Source organism: Bos indicus x Bos taurus, chromosome 16, assembly GCF_003369695.1.
Source record: "Bos indicus x Bos taurus breed Angus x Brahman F1 hybrid chromosome 16, Bos_hybrid_MaternalHap_v2.0, whole genome shotgun sequence".
NCBI lineage: Eukaryota > Metazoa > Chordata > Mammalia > Artiodactyla > Bovidae > Bos > Bos indicus x Bos taurus.
In genome coordinates, this window is record NC_040091.1 from 59122205 (window position 1) to 59146060 (window position 23856).

Consider the following 23856-nt stretch of genomic DNA (forward strand, 5'->3'; position numbering starts at 1 on the left):
CAGAAAAAGTGGAGATTATAAAATTAAAGAAGTAAAATGAAGAGTCTAATAAGTATTTATTTAAAGTTTATTTGCACAAAATATAGATAGCACCGCTCGCTCTTTATCACCGAACAAAATAAATGGTAGGACTGGTGTAATAATCCCAGTGTGTGCAAGATTATTTCTCTTTAGTTCCAAAGTGTGTTGTATGATTGTTTTATTCCGCACTATATTTTAAATTAAGATTGACTGATGACTATATATATCAGCTAGTCACAGAAGGAAGTATTCCTGAATCAGGTTGGTCACTAGCAAGAGTCTTCATGAGATTAATGTCTGAATTTAGAACTAAAATACCAAGGGATGTTATTGTTAGCTGTCTCATGATAGCCTTACCTCAGTTCATCCTGGATAGAAGTAAAAATCTAGAAAGATAGAGAAATATACCAAATGTATGAAGAACACTAAACAATTGATAGAGTCGCTGATCAGCCTGAAGTGTGGTAATCATCACCCCTGCGAGGCATGTTCACTTAACCAGGCTAAAGACTGCATTATATTATATGCAAATTGATCATGGTAAAATTGTATTTTAGATCTAGAGGAGTTCACAGCTAGAATTATTTAGAACCGAACAATGAAGTGTTTTTAAGATTTCTTGATACATATCAGAATATATCAATATATTCAATATTTAGTTCCTTATTTAATTGCCTTCCTATTGATCGTCATTTTGGTGGTTGAATTTATTAATGATAATTTTGAGCTTTCTGGTGTTAAAAAAAAAAATCATTGAAATTTTGAGTCTCATCTTTGAAATTGTATGGATATGTTCTTTTTGTTCTTCACTTGCTTGAGGTTCAAGGATATATGTAGGGTTTGTTAACAACTTTATTGAGGTACAATTTACATATTATAAACCAAATCCATTTAAAGGGGAAAATTCAATGAGTTTTGACACTTTATGTACCCATGGAAACCACAGCAATCAAGATACAGAGTGTTACCATCACCCCCAGGTTTCTTCCTGTCCCTTAGCATAGGAGTTTTAGTAGTGATTCCTAAGTCTACAGCTCTCACGCTGATGAAAAAAAATCCCAGAGTGAACCCCATTAATATTGAAATGCTTCATTTTAAAATAAAAGTAAAGCAGCATATTCCCTCTGTTTTTTATTTTGGAGACTTTGAAATATCCAATGCATATATAATATTCAAAATATATGACATTATCAGATTTCAAATTGAATAATGAACACTGAATTTTAAATTAAGTTCCTTAAGACTGCTGAGAAACGAAGCAGCTATTTCTTAAGGGCTTCATTTCTCCTTGTGCCTTCCTTCACTATGGATGAGTAGATGGATGGATAAATGGATGGCTGGAGATATATACATACATAATTCATGTAGAAAATGAGTTTATATGTTTAAGAAATTTCAAGTTGATACTATGGACCAATTTGTAACTATTTTATATTGAACACCTAATATGTGTCAGAAACTGTTAAATGCTGAAATATAGAGGTGAACAAAAATAGACACTGTCTTTGGTCTCATGGGGCTCACAGTCTCTGGGAAAAACAGATATTAGTAAAATAATTACAGAAATGTGTGATTACAGTGAGAAGTGCAGATTTATAAAAAGATACATGGTGCCTCAAGAATGTGGATCAAGGGGTCCTGACTAATGGAGTTCAGAGGCAGTGTTGGTCAGACAAGGCTTCACTGAGGAAACGAGGCCAAACTAAAATCCAAAGGATCCGGGGAATTAATGCCATAGAAATGGAGGCGGAGCAAGGGTGGGAGTGAAGCAGAACTGTGAACAGCATTTGCAAAAACCTCTGTGGTGAACAGACAGCGCTGTGCGCTGTGCGTTAGAAGCTTGCAGGCCACGTGCAGGAGTATAGTCTTTATCCTAAGTGCAGTGGAAAACCTTTGAAGGAATTTTTAACTTGGTAACACTTCAAATTTTATCCTGACTGACCTTTTCCCTTCAAATGAATCTGGTAGGTTTAGTTTTAAAGCAGCATTCCCAGGATGTCTGACATTGCATCAGTCTGTCCTAACGTGTAGTATTTATTCACATTCAGTTGCTTTCTGCCTGATTGAACATTATTCTACCAGGATTTTCTGACGGACTTGGTGATGTCTGAGGTGGATCGTTGTGGAGAACATGATGTCTTGATCTTCAGAGAGAACACCATTGCCACCAAATCCATTGAGGAATACCTCAAGTTGGTGGGACAACAGTATCTTCACGATGCACTGGGTATGGAGAAGAAAAATATCTCTATTCTTTCGCTTTTGATTTTTAGGTTATTTCACCCTCATGAAACAACCAACTGGAACTCAAATTCTGAACGTTATTTAGTTCCAACTGATTAAAGTGTTAAAATTGGAGTTTCAATTGTAGGAAGTGTCGACAATACTCACCAGGGGAGGAATAGAAGATCTGTTTCTTATACCATGTACCATGAGAAAGCTCATGAGCACAGGCAGTACCCCCATGCCCTCAAGTTCCTGACATTCTGAGACATACAGTGATGTTAGTAATGAGATGTTACATCTAGTTGATCTGTTTCCTCTGAAGTCTTGGGTATTTACATCATGATATATTGGGTTGGCAAAAGGTTCATTTGGGTTTTTCCATACCATCTTATGGAAAAACTACAACAGACTTTTTGGCTAACCCAATAAATACATAACCTAAGTTTTGAAAGTGTTAGCATTTGTTATCATGCATCAGCAACGGAGAAAGTCCTGCCAGTTCCCACAACTCCCAGTTTCTGCCTTCAAGACCTACAGACTTTGTCATGACAACTAAGTTTTCTCCAATCAGTAGTTCTTACTGACTGGGTCACCCACTTACAGCTCCATGTTTGGTCATAAACTTCAGGTGTTACCACTAGAGTAAGGCACTGTCCTTGGCACTTCATTGTACATTATGATAAAGCAGACATGAGTTCCTTAAAGAACATTGTCATTATCTTTATGTCCCCAGTCCTTCACACAGAATGTAGAACAGCATTGTCCTAAAGGAACTTAATGTGAGTCACATGTAATTTATATTTTCTAGTAGTCACAGTATAAAAAAGGGGCAAGAGAAACAGGTAAATTTAATTCCAATAACATTTTATTCAAACCAGTATATCCAAATATTATTTATTATATCATCAATATAAGAATTATAAACAAAATACTTTACTTTTTTCATGCTTTTTGAAATTATGTGTATTTTATCTACATTTATTGCATGGTCAGTTGCAGTAGCCACATTTCAAGTGCTCAATAGTCACATGTGACTGTCAAGAGTAGACAGGTGTTGTGTTGAAGGCAAGAAATAAGACTGAATGAGGTAATCCCCAGTGAGGTAATAGGACTTGGCAACTCTTCCATTTGTGGGAATGGGGCAGGGTGTGGTAGGGGAGGAGGTCAAATATTACAGTGAATTTGGGGCCTTTGTGAGTGACAAGAAAGATGATGAGATTCTTTTTTTTTTTTTTTGATGATGAGATTCTTAACAGAAAGAGAACATAAAAGTAGTACTCTCGAAAGAATGAGAAATGATATTTTCACTTCACTGTATTTAACTTGAAGTTCAAGTGGGAAGTCCCAGGGGTTCTAGGCAGGACATCCCAAGACTTCTGTCTAGCTGGCTGGTGGAAGTTTAGGACTGTTACCCATGTGGAAGGAATCAATGAAACTACCAGATTACAGGAGAAAGAGAATAGGGCCAAAGACAGATCTGACAGTGTTCCTGGCTTACAGTGTAGAAAGAAGCAGAGGAATGTGAGAAGAGATCGGAGATAGAGGAAATGTGCATGCCCGTGCGAAAAAAAAAAGAAGAAGGAAGAGTCTTAGACACCAAGAGGAAAAAAGCATTAAGAGAGTCAGAGATTAAGGAAGGTAAAGAGTCAAAGAAAAACATGGCTGTTGATTTCGCTCATTAGTGATGCCTGGGATTGTTCTCAGGAGCCAGGTCACAGGACGTAAAAAGTGAATGACTGCTTGAGGAACAGCAGGTAGACACTGTGTTGGACTGTGAGTGCTGGGCTCACTGTAGTAGCAGTTAATTCCTACTCTAGAGAAGTAAATTTTTTCTTCTCCTGCTTCCTATCTTCATTTTTTTTTTAAGCCATATGCTTTAGTTTAAGATCTAATGGGAATTTAGAAGAATGGCGAAAATGGACTTTCATTGACTTTAGGAAAGGTACAGAATCAGTGTCATATAAAAAACTTATTACAGTCATATCATGAATTATATATCATAATTTGCTTTAATGATTTGCACCACCTTATAAAAACCAATAATGATGCATCTCAAACAGTATTCTCTATTCTGGAGAGATAAAGAGGTAGATATTTGTTGACCATCTACTGCTTAAAAATCAAATATTCATATTCCACCATTCAATGTACTAACCAGGATTTCCAAATGAAATAATTCCTGAAGTGAAAAGGAGAGACAAGTCCTTTGATAGAACAGTTAATAATTAAATATCTGATTGGCTCATTGAGATATGAAAATTCAGTGAGCAGGGGAAGAAATTCACGTAACCCCACAAAGATCTCTGTTATCATTTTTGTAACCCAAGAGCAAGGGCCAGGGTGGTGAAAATGGGTGCTGCTTCCAAGACACAAGCAAAATTAATTAGTAAGCTTCTTCAGGACAGATGCTGCTGTCTTCTCCCCATCTAACTCTCCATATTTCTAGTTAGCCTTTTAATCCTAGATTCTTGGTATCTAATTTTTCTCCTGTATTTTATTTTTTTATGACAAATTCTGTTTTGAAAACAATTTACAGAATACATCTTAGCACCAGTATAAATTAAGACTTATTTTGTATAGTTCAAAATAGTAATAAGTGATTTTCCAAAAGTAACCCTGAAGAAGTGCAAAATTTTCAGTTCCCTTAGAAAGATTGTTTTTTTCATCATAGGATACTGTACTTGCTACAGCAGGAGCCTCTAATCATAAAATTAAATAAGACTTCATGGTAAGTTTTAAATAAAAAAACTTCACAGTGAAGTCTTAGTAAAACCAAAAAATCACATTAATAAGTACAGCTGAGCACTCTGAATAATTCAAGTTTTACTGTATTTTATACAGTTTGGGCAAAAAAAAAAATAGATGTTATTTGCAGACTGCCTGAAGAATGCTTAGAGAAAACTGAGTTAAAAGTTGCCAATCAAATTAAAGAATATCTGCCTGCTTTTTAGCCAGTCTTCATTTATCTTGATTAAAAGCATTAATGTTGATAGCATAGACTCTGCCTCAATTAGACTTAAATCTTTCATCCATTAACCCCTTTTACTTTTCTAATTGAAATCAGATTTCGTGTTGATGTCCTGTGACACACAGGAAATACCATCTTCTGTGACATACAGAAAGGGCTCTAACATGGCCTGATTCCCACCATTGACGGCGGAGGCAAATTTCCTTTTAACAATAATATATCCATACCTATTGGCTTATTTCTACACATGAAATTTGGGTGCTAGAAAGTAATGAGATAATGAAACATTATAGAACATTGTCAGTTCAGTTCAGTCTCTCAGTCGTGTCTGACTCTTTGCAACCCCATGAATCACAGCACTCCAGGCCTCCCTGTCCATCACGAACTCCCGGAGTTCACGCAAACTCAAGTCCATCGAGTCGGTGATCCCATCCAGCCATCTCATCCTCTGTCGTCCCCTTCTCCTCCTGCCCCCAATCCCTCCCATCATCAGTCTTTTCCGATGAGTCTTCACATGAGGTGGCCAAAGTATTGGAGTTTCAGCTTCAGCATCATTCCTTCCAAAGAACACCCAGGGCTGATCTCCTTTAGAATAGACTGGTTGGATCTCCTTGCAGTCCAAGGGACTCTCAAGAGTCTTCTCCAACACCACAGTTCAAAAGCATCAATTCTTTGGCTCTCAGCTTTCTTCACAGTCCAACTCTCACATCCATACATGGCTACTGGAAAAACCATAGCCTTGACTAGATGGACCTTTGTTGGCAAAGTAATGTCTCTGCTCCCCCCCACCCCCGCTGGCCCCCAGCAAGGCCAGAGAGCAGATATGAAAGGATTAAATCTGTCTCAATAATTTGTAATCAGCTAATGGCACCCCACTCCAGTACTTTTGCCTAGAAAATCCCATGGATGGAGGAGCCTGGTAGGCTGCAGTCCATGGGGTCGCTAGAGTCGGACACGACTGAGCGACTTCACTTTCACTTTTCAGTTTCATGCATTGGAGAGGGAAATGGCAACCCACTCCAGTGTTCTTGCCTGGAGAATCCCAGGGACGGGGGAGCCTGGTGGACTGCCGTCTATGGGGTCGCACAGAGTCGGACACGACTGAAGCGACTTAGCAAGCAAGCAAGCAAAACAGCCTCTAGGTGCAGATCTATAAAAGTTCACTTTTCAGTGTGGTACTTGCCACATTATCAGACACATAGGTTATAGTTTCAAAAGTGAAAAGAGTTTTCTCAATTTCGGAGGATTTTAATTATAATCAGGTAAAAGAAAAAAACTTTAGACAGTCAATTTGCTTCCAGACCCTTGAGTTATTTATTTGGTTCTTTTTTTGAAGGAAAAGAGAAAAATACTCTCAGAATTCACAAGTTAGTATTATTTCCCCCAGAATAGGTACAACTCATTAAGCCGAATATTAATGATATAAATTTAGAGGCGGATTGATCTTTACATCAAGTATTTGACATTGATGACTTAGTTTTAAATTCTGGTACTCTTTAAAATGAGGTGAAATCTGTGGGCGCACAGAGCCTAGGTGACACTGAAAATGTGTTCAGTAGAAATCTTGTGAGAGTTGGTAAACAATTTGAAAGCCTTTGGTTTTTTTCACTTGATGAAAAGTTATTTTACTAACTTTGGTTTTTTTTACTTGATGAAAAGTTATTTTAAAACTACAAAGTATGTACATAACACTTACTGTGGGGGCCCCTACTAAGTACCCAGGCACCATATTAGACACTTTTCTTTTCATGCCCTATTCCTCACCATAGCTCCAGCAGGTTGGAGTTCTTAACACTATTTTCCAAATAAGGCACCCGAAACTCAGACCAGTTAAGTGACTTTTCAGGCCCCCCACAGTTGGCTAAGTGATGGGTCCAGGATTTGACCCTAGATCTGTCTGGTTCCAGAGCCTTTAATTGTTCTCTGCATCACTTTCTTTTCTGTGCATCATTTAAATTCCTGTCCTCCAAGCATTTTACTTCCAAATAACCACTTCCCATCCTCTATCACAGCTATTTTTTTTTAATCTTTCCTTTACCTTAGTACTAGCCATTTTGATAGAAAATACTCTTTGTTATTGCTTCTACTTCTTAATTTTTTTGTAGAAATTACTGTTCACTTCCATGATATCTATTAGTAACTAGCCTGAACTTCAGTTACTATGAACAGATTTGGAAGGAGCTTTGAAAGATCTACTCCTTTTTCATAAAGATGTATTAAAAAAAAAAAAGAAAACCATACTACCATTTCTGACAACTATTTTTTGAGTTCCTGCAATGCTTTGGGGGAGAAAGCAATGGCGACCCACGCCAGTACTCTTGCCTGGAAAATCCCATGGACGGAGGAGCCTGGTAGGCTGCAGTCCATGGGGTTGCGAAGTCGGACACGACTGAGCAACTTCACTTTCACTTTTTACTTTCATGTATTGGAGAAGGAAATGGCAACCCACTCCAGCGTTCTTGCCTGGAGAAACCCAGGGATGGAGGAGCCTGGTGGGCTGCCGTCTATGGGGTCGCACAGAGTCGGGCACGACTGAAGCGACTTAGCAGCAGCAGCAGCAATGCTTTGGAAGCTACTTGATAGGCTTGGGATTTGAACTTGAATAGAACCCAGTCCCTGATCTTCAGTGGTATTCATCCTGAAGATGAGATGAGTGTGTGAACAAGTAAGCACAAAATAGCGTGAAGCATAGAACAGAACAGATACAAGGTATGGTTCATAAAGGAGGATAAACAGATTAGGTAAAGATTTGCTCTTTCAGGAAATACTGGGCATATCTCTACAAAGGATAAGATGTATGAACAGGGCATCTAAACTAAATTTATTTGGAAAAACATCCAAATTATATACAGAGATGCTGTGCTGTGTGCTATGTGGAATTACTATCCCCGTTAGGAGACGTGGGCCTAGAATTACCTGAATCTGAGTTTGGCACTCAGTTTGGCACCAGTATTAGCCCTTAAAAGCTTAGGTGGGCTATTTGGTCAGACCTGGGGTATTTATTCTTCTAAAATAGTAACAACATTATTTATAACGTAGAGAGGCGTTTAATGAGTTCCTGCTAATTAAATATATTTGTGGTTTCAGGTAAAAGATGTAAAGTTGTAGCATTTTTAAAGTAGTTTCATTATTCTTTTTATAAATATCATGATGGCAATGTTAATGAGTGCTGTTTTTCCACTTCAGGATAAGGAAAATAAACAAGACATGTAGGAGGTGATAAATCTCAGCTTCCAAAACAATACCCTTTCGTGAACAGTCTTGTGCCCTCCGTGTCAGGCACCAGAAAGAGTTCCCTATTACACAGTTTAGTACAGAAATCCTAAATTCTTTTGTACTATTCAGGAAGACACTATTTATAGTTATCCGATCCATCATCATCTCGTCTTCAAATAGGGGAGTTCATCAAAGCGTTGTATGAGTCAGATGAAAACTGTGAAGTGGATCCCAGCAAATGTTCATCCAGTGAACTTCTGGACCATCAGAGCAACCTGAAAATGTGCTGTGAGCTGGCTTTCTGCAAGATCATCAACTCTTACTGGTGAGCTGCTGTCAGTGCTTCATTCCCTGCTTATGGAACTTGACTTTTTTCATATGAAAGTTATCACAGTGTTAACTGTCATTTCCCAACCAAAGGAAGAGAAGTTGAAAGTTTCCCTAACACAGTTTTGTCTAAAATATAAACCTATATTGTAAGAAGTCCCCCTGAACTATCTTCATAAATGTAATCTTTCCCCAGAATATTAACCCCACATCCTCGAATACCAAAAGTACTTTAAGGACTTTTAAACATATTTACTAGTGTCAAAACAGATACGTTAATGATTTCTGATCACTATTCTCACCGGCAGTCAGTAAGATTTTAGATTTGTGATGAGCAGTCTGTAGAGAGATTACGCTGAGCTAGAGTAAACCAAATGGGTTAGTCAGGAGCTGCATGCCATCTTCCCACTTTGCAAAACCTAGTTTACACTAGTTCCTGAGATTTACAGCATCAGGTGTCTGGTCTCCATCTGGATGTCTATGATTTGTCCACCACCTCTCAGCCGTGAATCAACAGAGTTCTCTCTATTATTCCCTCCTCATAGTCTGACTCTGTGGGGCCACAGTGGGATCCACCCGGGCTTTTTTGGGTTCTAGTACTTTTACCTTTGGTCTTTCTTTCTTCCCCAGTGTTTTTCCTCGTGAGCTGAAAGAAGTGTTTGCATCCTGGAAGCAGCAGTGCCTGAACCGCGGCAAGCAGGACATCAGCGAGAGGCTCATCAGCGCCTCGCTGTTTCTCCGTTTTCTGTGCCCGGCCATCATGTCTCCCAGTCTCTTCAACCTCATGCAGGAGTATCCTGATGACCGCACATCTCGGACTCTGACTCTCATTGCCAAGGTCATCCAGAACCTGGCCAACTTTGCCAAGTAGGCGGAGCTACCATAACCACTTTCTCAAAACGTCACTTAAAAGTACATGAGGCTTAACCTTTAGATGAGCATGGGCCACCTCATCACTCATGTTACATGGTTTTCATCGTGATGTTATTAAAAACAGCAAAAAGATTGACATCACTTTGAATATTCACTTTGTAGAGGAATAGTTAAGTAATCCATGCATCCAATGGAATATATGCAGCTACTACAAAATATGTTTACGAATAGTATGGAAAATGATAAAGATGTAATTATATTAAATAAAAAGTGCTGTTTAAAAAAAGAGATAGCCAAAAAGAGAGGACACCAAATGGTGTATATGCTTTTATCCCCCAATATGATATTGCAAAAACCTAAATATAAGAAAGTTGGGAAGGAATTGGCCTGACCCCTTCAAAAAGTCAATATCATGAAAAATGGAAAAGATGAAGTGGGGACTATTCTGGATAAAAGAGACAAGGCAGTGTTTGGATCTGAATTGGAAAAAAATTTATTAAAATCATTTTGGGAATAACTGGTGAAATAGGAACTCTATATGAGATGATTTATAAATAACATTTTCTTAAAGTTTCAGTGTGATAATGGCGTTCGTATGTGTAAGAGTTATTCATTATTCTAGAGAAGTAGGTACTAATGTATTTAGGGGTTATATCTGCAACTTAGTTTAAAATGGTTCAATCAAAAAAAGAGAGACGGTGAAAACAGACTTGGCAAAATGTGAACGGTTGGTTAAGTAGGTAAATGGCATTTGGGATTTGAACTTGAATAGAACCCTGTATATTCTTTGAAATTTTCTGTAGTTGTAAACTTTTTCAAAAAGAAGTTAGGAGAAATCAGCTGGAGAAGAAATGCACTGAACTGTAAACAGCAGATATGTTTGGGTGGTAGAGTTGGTACAGCCATCCTTTTTTCTTTCCACTTTTCAGTGTTTTCAAATTTTTCTTAAGTTTGTGTAATTCTTATAGTTTATACGAAATAATTTTAAGAAATCACTGAGAAGCAGTTCACACTGGCAGAATTGATCCCAGATTCTCTCAATATTGAAGCCAAGTATGTTTCTAGTAGCAGTGTATTGAAGGGAAAAATTAGAACTTCAATGAAACACTGTTTTCTAGCATGTGGCTCTTGGAAAGTGCACGAGTTTAACTTTGTGTGCACAACATATATGCCAGCAGAGGAATCTATGTTTACCCATATTTGATCTAATTCTTATAAAAATTGTTGATAGTTTATTTTAGAACATGTTCTTTGGATTTAAGCTAGGCCCAGAAGATAGCTACAACCTAGACAGACAAAAAAGAGAGGAAATTCTCTAGTAGACATAAATAGCATAAGCAAAGGTTTGGAGAAGAAAAGAAGTATACTATATTTGGGAGATTTTGAAGAAGCTAGTGATACTGAGGTTTATACTGATAATGTTGATACTGGCTTTAAATACCAGGGAAAAAGGACATTGTCTTTACCCTATAGAGAATAGAAAGCTATTCAAAGTTTTTGAGTATTAATGTAATATTAAGAAAGTATGTTTTAATACTTATCACTTACAAATAATAAAACAAATTAGTCACCTCCCTAAAAAAAAAGTATAGCTCTGTGTAAAGTCAATTCAAAATGATCACACCTCTTTTCCTGAATATGTTCTTTCTCATTTTCTCTCCCTCTACTTCAGATTTGGTAACAAGGAGGAATACATGGCATTCATGAATGATTTTTTAGAACATGAATGGGGTGGAATGAAGCGCTTTCTTTTGGAGATCTCTAATCCAGACACCATCTCAAACACCCCAGGCTTTGATGGTTACATTGATCTGGGCCGAGAGCTTTCAGTTTTGCATTCCTTACTATGGGAAGTAGTTTCCCAACTTGATAAGGTAAAGTAGGCTGGAAGGGCAATGGGAGATGGGAGGTAGAGCACCCTGAGCCACATGAATTCTGGAGAGTGTCTACGGAGTGATCACATTTGTGCTCTCTGCTAGTTGAAAGCAACCTTTTGACCTAGAAGTCTGGGAGGAAATTGTTATTATTTCTAAGTAAAATGTGTGCCCTAACCAACCAGGAAATTCTAGAAACTCATGAAATTATTAACATTTATTTTAAAGTAGTTACCTTGATTAATGGGGTATATATTTCTATAAATATGTGTGTGTATTTGCCTAGAAACTAATATTGAATATTGATGTGTGATGCGTTATTCATGGAGTGTAGAATGAGACGAAACCTCATATAGTAATTTCTAACAAAAGTGTGGACTTAAGAAAATACTGAGACTATCGTGTTTAAGTAACTTACCATGAGATTTATTTTATCATACAAGTCAGAGGGTTTACTATAACTATTGGTGTCTATAGAGTTATACGGGATCTGAAAATCCTTATTTTTTTTCTCTGCAGATGTGAATTAATATAGAAAATGATCATTTTAATCCTTTATTTTCTGACTATAAGCTAAAAAGTATATATCATATTAATAACTAAATGTATACCTGTCAATCATTTTCTTCCTTCTGGAATTTTGCAAAGAGGAATAGAATTTATTATGGAAAACAGTCTAACATATTTTGGCTAGGTTTATCATAATAATTATTTATTGATGTTTTTGTTTGCCACAGGTACTTTATAAGTATCTGTGGTGGTATGTTAGAATAAACTCAGACAACAAAATTATTTAAATTATTTTTCTGTAATTGTTTTCCTCCATTTCCTATCACCTTTAAAAATGACACACCAATAAAATGGGGAAGAAGAGAGTAAAACTTATTAAAAAAGACTAGTTTCCTAAGGAAATATAAATGGTAGGGTGTCCACTGGTACTAACACATTTATAAAATAATACTGTTTCTTATTCTTATGGACCCATTAGATTTTAAGTTGTGGCTATGCTAAGGGTAAATTCCTTGAATAAGAATCTTGGCTCAAGAAAGTCGAAGGAGTAAAGACATTCTTCAGATGGCCTTTGTCCTCAACCAGGAGTCTACTGATTGTTGAGGAGACAAGGAAAACCCAGAGGCAGCCATATAAAACTACCTAATCATTAAGGATTCCCATAAGACCCCGTGAGAATGAGAATTCCCCAAAGGAAAAAATGATTGAGATGGATAAAGCAAGTTGTAAAAGGTTATTCTTCACTGAATAACACCATCAGTGGGCTGTGGATACAGTTATATCTTGTGAAATCAACCTGGTTTATTCAGGGGCAAAGTCTTTTTAACAGGCTTTACTGTGTAAACACATTTTCTCCTTTTTAATTAATCTGTTTGGTCTTGGGAACCAGCAGTACCTCTAGATGTATCTCATAGAGTTTACCTGATCTTGCTGTTTAAACAAAAACATTGTCTTGCTGATGCAAATTCAGTTGGCAGTAGGTCAGCATTCCCAAGGTTAAATGACTAGCGGATGACAGTGATCAACTGTGTGGCCTGCAGTGCTCTGGACCCCTGAATGCATCACCTTCTTGTATGCTGGCATGCATTTCTTTCCTCACATGATCCCTTCTCTTTGAAAGTTTCATCACACTAGCCAGCCCTCTAGTCCTAAATTCCTTTTTGGTTAGAAGGTGTTTGGTTCTTCCCCTCCCTTCCCCTCCCTTGATCTACCAGCCTCCCAAAGATGTAGTTTGCTTTGCATGCCTATTTTAGTTGGAATGGCAATAGTTTGGTTGTTTTGAGCATGTCTTTTAATTTTTATTTGCATAATCCTAATTTCTATTTCCTTTCTTTCCTCAATGTCTGCTGCATTTTGTTTCGCCTCCTCCATTCATCTCGACGCCATGGTTCTGCTGCTCCATAACAATGCATTATGAACCTGCCACTCCCATACGCAAACACCTACCCTTCCCTTCAACCTCCACCCCTCCATCAATGGCATCGTTGTCCCAAAAACAATCTGTGGTGGATATCGCAATGCTTATTATCCAATTAGGGTGAAAATTCCTTCCTACAGGCAACCGTGGCAAAATTGGGACCTCTCCCTCGTGTTCTTGCTGATATTACCAAATCTCTGACTAATCCTACACCAATACAACAGCAACTGAGACGCTTCACTGAGCATAACTCCAGTCCAAATGTCAGTGGAAGCCTCTCCTCTGGGCTGCAGAAAATATTTGAAGACCCTACTGACAGGTATGAACTTAGGAAAGAACTGGAACTGCTTACCTCAGAGGGAGATGATGTTTAGAGATTTGTGGGGAAATCTATTGAACTTCATTCTTGAATTTACAGCTTTAAACTCATGAGCAATTGGAAAGAATCTTCTGAGATAAATCCAATTGTTTGTCATAATAATACACATAATCTAGGATACTTTTCTCCTAAAATGATATTGTAGAGTTATATTCAAAAAACTTACTTAAATAAAAAAGCCTGGGCTTCCCTGGTGGCTCAGAAGGTAAAGAATCTGCCTGCAATGCAGGAGCCCCAGGTTTGATCCCTGAGTCAGGAAGATCCCCTGGAGAAGAGAAGGGCTACCCACTCCAGTGTTCTTGCCTAGAGAATCCCATGGACAGAGGAGCCTGGCAGGCTATAGTTTCAGATAGGACTGAGTGATTTAAAAAAACATATGTCCTGCCTAATAGAAGACTAAGGGCTCTATGAAATTGGTATTTTCATGTATTGTAGCACTCAGAGATCTGAGAACCTCAGTTGAAATCAATTTAGAACTGGCTGTGTCAGGCCACATGGCACCCCACTCCAGTACTCTTGCCTGGAAAATCCCATGGATGGAGGAGCCTGGTAGGCTACAGTCCATGGGGTCGCGAAGAGTCGGACACGACTGAGCAACTTCACTTTCACTTTTCACTTTCATGCATTGGAGGAGGAAATGGCAACCCACTCCAATGTTCTTGCCTGGAGAATCCCAGGGACGGGGGAGCCTGGTGGGCAGCCGTCTATGGGGTCGCACAAAGTCAGACACAACTGAAGCGACTTAGTAGCAGCAGTGTCAGCTGGACAGGTGGATACAATGTTAACACTTAGACTTTCTTTTCTATATTGGCAAGACCTGTGCCTGTAGTAGGGATCCTTTGGTTGTACACTGAGGGCTTCTGGAAGGGTTGCTGCTGCTGCTAAGTCGCTTCAGTCGTGTCCGATTCTGTGCAACCCCATGGACTGCAGCCTACCAGGAAGGGTTAGACAGAACCAATTAACTGTGAATTGGAATACCTCGGGTAGTTTAAAACCTAACTAGGAAATGATTGGAATTCTAGTAAAAATCTAAGACAGGGAGGGAGGTGGTCTACATAGTATTATCCCCTGCTGCTGCTGCTAAGTCACTTCAGTCGTGTCTGACTCTGTGCGACCCCATAGACGGTAGCCACCGGGCTCCCCCGTCCCTGGGATTCTCCAGGCAAGAACACTGGAGTGGGTTGCCATTTCCTTCTCCAGTATTATCCCCTACCTTTGGCGAAAAACTGAAAATGTTGGATCTTATTCTGAGTATTGTGATGATGAAATCTGGGCTTAGAAACTAGTAAGGAAGGCTCACCAGGCCTGTGAGCTTTCTGAGGAGTTTATATGCCTGAGTTGAGGAAATCTTAACTGTTAAATTTGCCTCAGGAGTAATGAAGGGTCCTTTCCTTTTTCACAGTGATTTGCACAAACTAAAATCCCCAAGCCAGGACAACACAGACAGTTATTTCAGAGGGAAGACATTATTGCTGGTCCAGCAAGCCTCCTCCCAGAGCATGACTTACTCGGAAAAGGATGAAAAGGAAAGTAGCCTCCCCAATGGCCGCAGCATCTCCCTCATGGACCTTCAGGAGACGCACGCAGCCCAAGCAGAGCATCCATCTGTGATACTCGACGTGCCCATGCGCTTGACCGGAAGCCAGCTCTCCATAACTCAGGTGGCCAGCATCAAGCAACTGCGGGAGACCCAGAGCACCCCCCAGAGTGCACCCCAAGTGCGAAGGCCCCTGCACCCAGCCTTGAACCAGCCAGGCAGCCTCCAGCCCCTGTCCTTCCAGAACCCTGTCTATCACCTCAGTAACCCCATTCCTGCAATGCCAAAGGCCTCTGTGGACTCCAGTTTGGAGAACCTAAGCACTGCCAGTTCCAGGAGCCAAAGTAACAGTGAAGACTTCAAACTCAGCGGACCCAGCAACAGCAGCATGGAGGACTTCACCAAACGGAGCACGCAGAGTGAGGACTTCTCCAGGCGCCACACCATGCCCGACAGACACATACCTCTCGCCCTGCCGCGGCAGAACAGCACGGGGCAGACCCAGCTCCGGAAGATGGACCCGGCGGGGCTGGGCGCCCGAGCCAAAGCCCCGCCGTCCCTGCCGCACAGCGCCTCCCTGCGGAGCACCGGGAGCATGTCGGTGGCATCAGCGGCTCTGGTGGCCGAGCCCCTGCAGAACGGGAGCCGGTCCCGACAGCAGTCCTCTTCCTCCAGAGAGAGCCCGGTCCCCAAAGTGAGAGCCATCCAGAGGCAGCAGACCCAGCAGGTAGGGACGAGCGCCAGAGCGGGACCACCCGCCGCTTGGTCCTGCTGTGTCCTCGGTTCTCTGTCCATACATCACTGGGAAATGCTGTCACTAACAGGGTTTCGGCTTAAAACGATCTTCTGCAACCTTTTAATGGAAAGAGGAAATGAAAAGTTTGGGAGGTTTCTGGCTAGGTGAGGTAGCAGAATGTAGCCTGACTCAACACGCAGGCACCTTTCCATCTCTTCAAGCAGCTGAGCTACCTCTCGGCATCTAGCACAAATCTGTGATGCTGAGAGAATGGTTGGAAACTTAAGGTATGAAATCTATAGCCCAGATCAACTAGGATGTGTTTTGAGAATCTGCACATTTATCCTCCTTATTTTTTTCCCTTAAGATTCCAAACTAAAGTTTTGCATTCTGAGCCAAGAGTTTGATATACCTACTCTCTACTCCACACCCCAGTTCCCTCTGGAAATAGCAAGTCCCATGTGCCTTTTCCTGAAAATGACTAGAAAAATAAGCTGAACACCTGTAGAGGCAAGGTAAAGGAGAGAGGTCATAATATAGAAAGAAACACAGGTGGTTGACAAGTGTTCACTAAATGGTTATGCAAATCTGTTCTTTCTCTGTTTACATGGACAAGCCTAGCTAGTATCACATCTAAACTTAATATAAGATTATCAAACTTTTTTCTTCACAAATAAGAAAGGTTTCTTAAGAATTTAATCATTTCTTCCTTACATATTACATTTTGAGGCACCTAGACATATTTTGCTCTCGAAATAAACTAAGAGTACATATATACATATCTTACTTTCATCTAAAAAAGAACCTTCTCCTAAAAAGCTTCATTGAATTTTTTTTGAAAACTAATCATTAAACAAGTGATTAAACAAGTTCTATGACAAATCCTTTAGTCAGCAGAATCACTGGTCAGAGGAGACTGCAATGAGACACCAATGTATCTCTTTAATATATTTCCATTTTTATAGATAGGCATTTACTGATTTGGCTCTTTCTGCCTCCTCTCTGCTGTAATCAGAGCCCTTGCCACTACTTTGATAATTATTGGTTTTTTGGTTTTTGTTTTTTTAAGTAGAATGTTTACAGAATCCTTGGATACAGAAGTAGAAGAAGGGATGAAAAACTTAGGTAGATTCTGGTAGCCAAGTTCCTGGGCAAAACCTCCTAGTTGGTCACTTCTTTTCTGAGAAATACTTTTTCTTCAGTCTTAAATTTTTCATATTTTTTTTGTTATATTTCCAAAAATCTCATTAATTCATTTGATTAAATGCACATTTTCATTTAAAGAAAAGGAAAAAAGAAAATTTACATAAAGATTATATAATTTTTTTCCTTTCTTTGAATGAAAATGCTTTTCTATATATCTTTTGTGTGTGTATATATGTTTTATATACATTTAATTTGTGTTAGGAAGCTGTCAGTCTTTCACATCTAATTGTGAATAAGTTTCCACACTTGCTTTTATGCTAGCTTCTAGTTGAGATCAGCCCCTTTCAGAGAACTGAAGTGTTTATTGAGAGGAGAAGAGAAAAGTAATTTTAGAGATGGATTACTGTGTAGAGGTAAGTGTCTACATGGGGCATTAAGTGCAACATGAAGGCCCTGAGGATGAGAGCAGGAGTAGAGAAGAATATCAGATTGGCAGAGAGGGGCAAGACAGGGCAGAGGGCCCTCTGCCTACTTTGCAAAGTTGGACTTAGTTCAAACCCTAAACAGAAAAGAAGAATGCTTACCCTTCCCTGCTTTATCATGTTGTCCTCAGTTCCCAGGATCCATGATTCAGACTATTTATAGATATTGTAAATCAAATAGCCTTTTGTGTGACCACCTGAAACTGTCATTTATAATATCTCTGCTATATGGAAATTTAACACCTATCATGGCAGCACTACATGATTCTATGTGGGAATAGAAAACTTTCCAGATGGATGAAGGTAGCAAATGAAAATGGTCTTCAGACACCAATTAAAATGCTTTCTAGCCATAGCCATTAATGAGCTTGGGAACGTCTCTGTTACATTGTCCTGAAGTGGGGCATAGCCGTAGCAAGATGCCCCAGCACAACTTTAAATATTCATCTCTGGTTGTGCCTTTGCTGGTAATGCCACTGTCATATCAGTTAAACTGGAAATCGCTGTATTTTGATTGCTCATATTTCTGGGTTTTTTCCTAACACTGACTTTTTCTATGCAGATGGTTTATTCTTTCAAGCTTATGTTGTTGTTGTTGTTGTTCGGTTCTTTTTTTTTTCCTGCTTGCTTTTCTCATCTCATTCCTATGAAGCCTAGATGTTCTATCTAATCAGCACATTTTTTATATAAATTCCTTTACATATTTTAATTGCAAATTATTATGCTGGAGAATTCTTCTCTCCCCCAGTACTAGAGGATTTCTTTGGGGGATTGTTCTACAGGCATTTATACTTATTGGAGGCTTTGTCCCATGCAAATTCCATTTGTATCTTGGCACAAAGGAGCAGCCATTGTTGACAATGTAACTAGCTTCAGTCCTTCTCCATCCACTGAGTAGGAAGTTGAACAATCTACAGAGAAGGAATATTTTAGGAAGCCATCTTTTAATTTTTGGACCCTTTTTGGCTTTTTAATAATTTTCCTCTTCATCTTTTTTGATCTGTCATATACTCTGTGTGCATAATAGACTTTATTTACAATATATGAGTTGTACAGATACAATATGTTACCTAACCTTAGAAATTCCAATTTGAAGATGCTTTTTAACTAGGTATTTGCCAAGTCTATTAGAATGATGCTACAGTTTTCACTTTGGGATTTGTTGAACCCTCCACCGAAGAACTGATGCTTTTGAACTGTGGTGTTGGAGAAGACTCTTGAGAGTCCCTTGGACTGCAAGGAGATCCAACCAGTCCATTCTGAAGGAGATCAGCCCTGGGATTTCTTTGGAAGGAATGAAGCTAAAGCTGAAACTCCAGTACTTTGGCCACCTCATGTGAAGAGTTGACTCATTGGAAAAGACTCTGATGCTGGGAGGGATTGGGGGCAAGAGGAGAAGGGGACGACAGAGGATGCAATGGCTGGATGGCATACTGACTCGATGGACGGAAGTCTCAGTGAACTCTGGGAGTTGGTGATGGACAGGGAGGCCTGGTGTGCTGCGATTCATGGGGTCGCAAAGAGTCGGACACGACTGAGCGACTGATCTGATCTGATCTGATCCCCTAACCAACCTCTTCTAGGATTCTCAGAGTTTACTGATTTAGTCAGCCCTTTCTTTGGTGTTGATAGGAGAAGTGGCCTTCATTTTTGGGAACCTGATTATTTCAGATTAGGAGGAAGTTGAAAGTAGCACGTCTTATTTATGTCTAGTAACTAAACAGGGAACTGGCCTATTCTCAGTCAGCCTCAAGCATAGCCAGGCTAACCAAGATCAATGGAAACTGCTTTCTCTGGCCCTTTTTGCCCTAAAACAAATTATTTTTCCCAGAGACACCCTATATAAGCTCTATCTCAGAAGGATGATATTCCTGTTAGGAATTCCTGCTCCTTCTCATTTTATCTTTTTCATCTTTTATGATCCACTGTTGAACGTCAGTGGAGAAAATGTTCTTCTGAAGGCTATAGCTAAGCAACTTATCAATCTCTCCTCTCAATTTGTTTGACTATAAACTAGAAGAAATAAATTTTGTTATCTTATAAAGGAGATGGAACAATCTCTGAGAAAAAGCCCTTTGATGTACTTCCAAAGGATTGGAGGAAAAACATAGGGTATCTTTCTCCTAGTGATAAATTGTACTTTGGTATGAATTCTAAAGAAAATCCAAAGTAATAGTAAATGGATGATATTTTATTGAGCATCCATTGCACAATGACATAGTCACTACCATTCAAAAAAAAAAATCCTGTGACATATGAGGCCATGCTTCAAGGGTTGAGAGTCTAATTAAGAAATAAGACCAGCATTCATAAGACCAGTAAAATAAATATAAAAGACAGTATTTAGTTCTTTCATTTGAAGAATATATTATAATAAAAATAATTTTTAAATAAATATCACCTCCATTGTCTTCCAGTATAGATAACTATTTCTTATTTGTTCAGTATTATTTTTTCTGTTTTTATAATCAGTTCAGTCAGTTCAATCGCTCAGTTGTGTACGACTCTGCAACCCCATGGACTGCAGCACACCAGGCTTCCGTATCCATCACCCACTCCCTGAGCGTGCTGAAACTCATGTCCATCACCTTTATGTTGCCATCCAAGCATCTCATCCTCTGTCATCCCCTTCTCCTGCCTTCAATCTTTCCCAGCATCAGGGTCTTTTCCAGCGAGTTAGTTCTTTGCATCAGGTGGCCAAAGTATTTCAGCTTCAGCATCAGTCCTTCCAGTGAATATTCAGGACTGATTTCCTTTAGAATTGACTGGTTTGATCTCCTTGCAGAGATTTAGTCGGCCCTTTCTAGGTTTTATCATAAATACAAGTAGTTCTGTTAGTCTGATTTAGTTTTTCAAAACTTACTGACCACCTACCATATGCCATGGGGCATCCTAGGTGGTGCTAGTAAAGAACCCACCTGCCAGTGCAGGAGATGTAAGAGATGCGGGTTTGATCCCTGGGAAGATCCCCCCTGGAGAAGGGAATGGCTACCCACTCCAGTATTCTTACCTAGAGAATACCATGGACAGAGGAGCCTGGGGGGGCTACAGTTCATAGAGTCAAAAAGAGTTGGACATGACTGAAGCAACTTAGCATGCATGCACTGTAGGCCGTGCAAAGTGCTAGGAATATATATTAGGAAAAACAGATTTAACCAGTAAAATAGGAATAGGGTGAAATGCCCAGTTCCCATTGTACCCTCTTATAATTCACTGGACATAATCCCTGTGCTGATACGGTAGCTACCACCACCACCAGTGAAATGAACTAACTCTTGCTTTTCCAACTTCTCACTTTACAGTTAGTGCCCGGATTACCTAAGGAGTTGTTTTCAATATGCTTCTAGGGGCTAAGATCTCTCCTTAGTATGTTCTTAGGGATACTATTAGTTTGTAGTGCATTTATTGACACTCATTAATTAATTCCTTGTAACAAATCACAGGGAAGGAAAGTTCTTTCAAGCAACATATTGTGAACTATAAAGCAGAAAGCTATTAAATTAGCTTCCTTGAAGTTATAAATTACAAAGAGTAAAGTTACTCATTTTAGCAATGGCTTTATCTCAAGCAGCAATTGAAAAGAAAATCCTGGTTTCACAGAAGAGCAGCTTTGCCGTACCCTATGTAGTAAAGTGATAAGATTATGAAATTAAAAAGACATTTGTCTCCTCTAAGTATGGACTTTCTATTAATTTTTAAAGACTCAGAACCATCATATTTTGCCTTTCAGGTGTACATACGTCAAGTAAAACCTAAACCCCTTGTTAAACCATTTTTCTCTGCCAATACTAAAGCAATGTATTGTGCTTTACTTTCAAAATCCAGTAGAGGGAGAACCCAGGGTGTGTGTGTGTGAAGGAACTTGTGGTTTACAAACTGCTTTTATATGCTCTCCCATTTGTTTCTCATAATAACTTTTGAAGTAGATAGTTATCACCTATTTTAATATAAATGAATTCTATAGATCAGTGTTCCCAAAGTGTGATACTCAATTTAAGTATACAAGTTATTTAATCATGTAATTATGTTAATGTATATTAGAAAAATATTTGACTATTAATATGAATTATTTATAAATATATATAAAACATCAAACTCATGATTTTACTGATAATATTGCTTAGCAAACTGGAAATGGTTGTTTTATTATTGATTATAATAAATAATATGTCAGTGATGATGTGGTTATGACAAAAATAATGAGAATGATCCACAAATGAATGAAGCATAAGAAGCATCCCTACCACAGTGGCAATGAAGGTAGACTTTGAGAACTGAGGGGACTGCAGTTTAAGACATGTTTATGTTTTTCTTGAGACAGTGGAGAAAATGGCTTTAAAGAAGGAATTTCTAGAAGTTCATTCCCAGTTGCTTATGTGTACCACAGGCATGAAGCCATTTTTATAGATGCATATCCGTCATCTGTATAAATCAACCAAACCAGGTTCTTCTTCAAATCTTTAAGAAATACCCCTTCATACTTTTTTTTTTAATTAATTTTATTTTATTTTTAAACTTTACATAATTGTATTAGTTTTGCCAAATATCAAAATGAATCCACCACAGGTATACATGTGTTCCCCATCCTGAACCCTCCTCCCTCCTCCCTCCCCATACCATCCCTCTGGGTCGTCCCAGTGCACCAGCCCCAAGCATCCAGTACGTGCATTGAACCTGGACTGGCATCTCGTTTCATACATGATATTTTACATGTTTCAATGCCATTCTCCCAAATCTTCCCACCCTCTCCCTCTCCCACAAAGTCCATAAGACTGTTCTATACGTCATACTTTTTAAAATTGTATTCATATCTCTTTCTGACTGCACTGGGTCTTCACTGCTGCGTACAGGCTTTCTCTAGCTGCAGCGCTCAGGCATCTCCTTGCTGGGGCTTCTCTTGTCGTGGAGCACAGGCTCTGGAGCGCTTGAGCTCAGAAGTTGGTGGCTCACGGGCTTAGTCACCCCACGGCATGTGGGATCTTCCCCGACCCGAGACTGAACCTGCATCCCCTACACTGGCAGGCGGATCGTAACCACCGGATCGCCAAGGGAAGCCCCTCCTACTACTTTTGTATGAATATTTTTCAGTCTGCCCAAATAACCTTTTTGCTTTTGCATCCACTTTGTTTTTCATCTAGTCTTTCTAAACCTCAAAGTGATCAAAATACCCCTTATTTTAAAATATCTATATATTTAGAGTTTAACCAGGTTTTATTCCAGAACAAGATAAAGATTCTTAAGGCTTATAGCTCTGCATAAGAGAGAAAATTCCCTTCCAACTATTTATAGAGTATTGCTCCTCAAAGTAGAAATTGATTTTAATTATAAAAAGGCTAACTCACAGAAAATGCTTTTTTCTCTCTGTTTCTCAGGAAAGCTAGAGAAAAATAACTTGCTGTCTATTTTCAGCATTGTTTAGGAAGGAACCACTATGTTCAGTCGTTATTGTTTAGTCACCAAGTCACGTCTGACTCTTTGCAGCCCCGTGGACTACAGCATGCCAGGCTCCTCTGCCCATGGGATTTCCCAGGCCAGAATACTGGAGTGGGTTGCCATTTCCTACTCCAGGGGATCTTCCCGACCCAGAAATCGAGCCACCCACGTCTCCTACAGTGCTGGAGGATTGTTTACCTCTGAGCCACCAGGAAAACCCAGTAGTAGCCTAATACAAATTGTCATATCCAGTGCCAGGTTTCTAAGATAAATATAGTAATAACATCTAAGTTCTATAGTACTCTGTAGTTTCCAAAGAATTTTTACATACATTGTATTATTCCATCCTCGGAACTCCCAGGGAGATGCTCGGGATAGGTACTGATGGTGGTGGTAACCCTACTCAATAGATGGAAAAAAGTATTTAAGAGATTAAGGGACAGGGTAAGTGGTAGAGTTGCTACTCAAGGCCAGAATTCTTTTCATTCTGCATCCTTTTCTGTTGCCCTTACAAAAGGGCAATTTATCTAGCTCTCCTAACTGGATAGAAATATCCCTTGGACTAGGCTGATATCCATTGTTGTGATGCTATATTCATCAAGAAACTTTCTGGTAAAATATGGACTTATGGATCTTAACCCATCAAGAAGTCAATGCTCTATAAAAATGACCAATATCAAAACACCAGTATCGAAAAGTGATTTTTTCTCT

The 23856-nt window shown here is 39.2% G+C and overlaps 1 protein-coding gene across 10 annotated transcripts in view; it reads left to right on the top strand.

Moving 5' to 3' along the window:
• Positions 1-23856, top strand: part of RASAL2 (RAS protein activator like 2) — a 397250-nt gene that overhangs the window by 358192 nt on the left and 15202 nt on the right. For 7 of the 10 annotated variants that reach the window (XM_027565430.1, XM_027565431.1, XM_027565425.1 and 4 more), the window contains 6 exons: positions 2104-2248; positions 8612-8756; positions 9389-9625; positions 11304-11505; positions 13552-13751; positions 15214-16075. In XM_027565430.1, coding sequence (XP_027421231.1) covers positions 2104-2248; positions 8612-8756; positions 9389-9625; positions 11304-11505; positions 13552-13751; positions 15214-16075 — 1791 coding nt within the window. The remainder of the gene's footprint in view (positions 1-2103; positions 2249-8611; positions 8757-9388; positions 9626-11303; positions 11506-13551; positions 13752-15213; positions 16076-23856) is intronic. The other 3 variants (XM_027565432.1, XM_027565428.1, XM_027565429.1) reach the window with 1 other exon arrangement.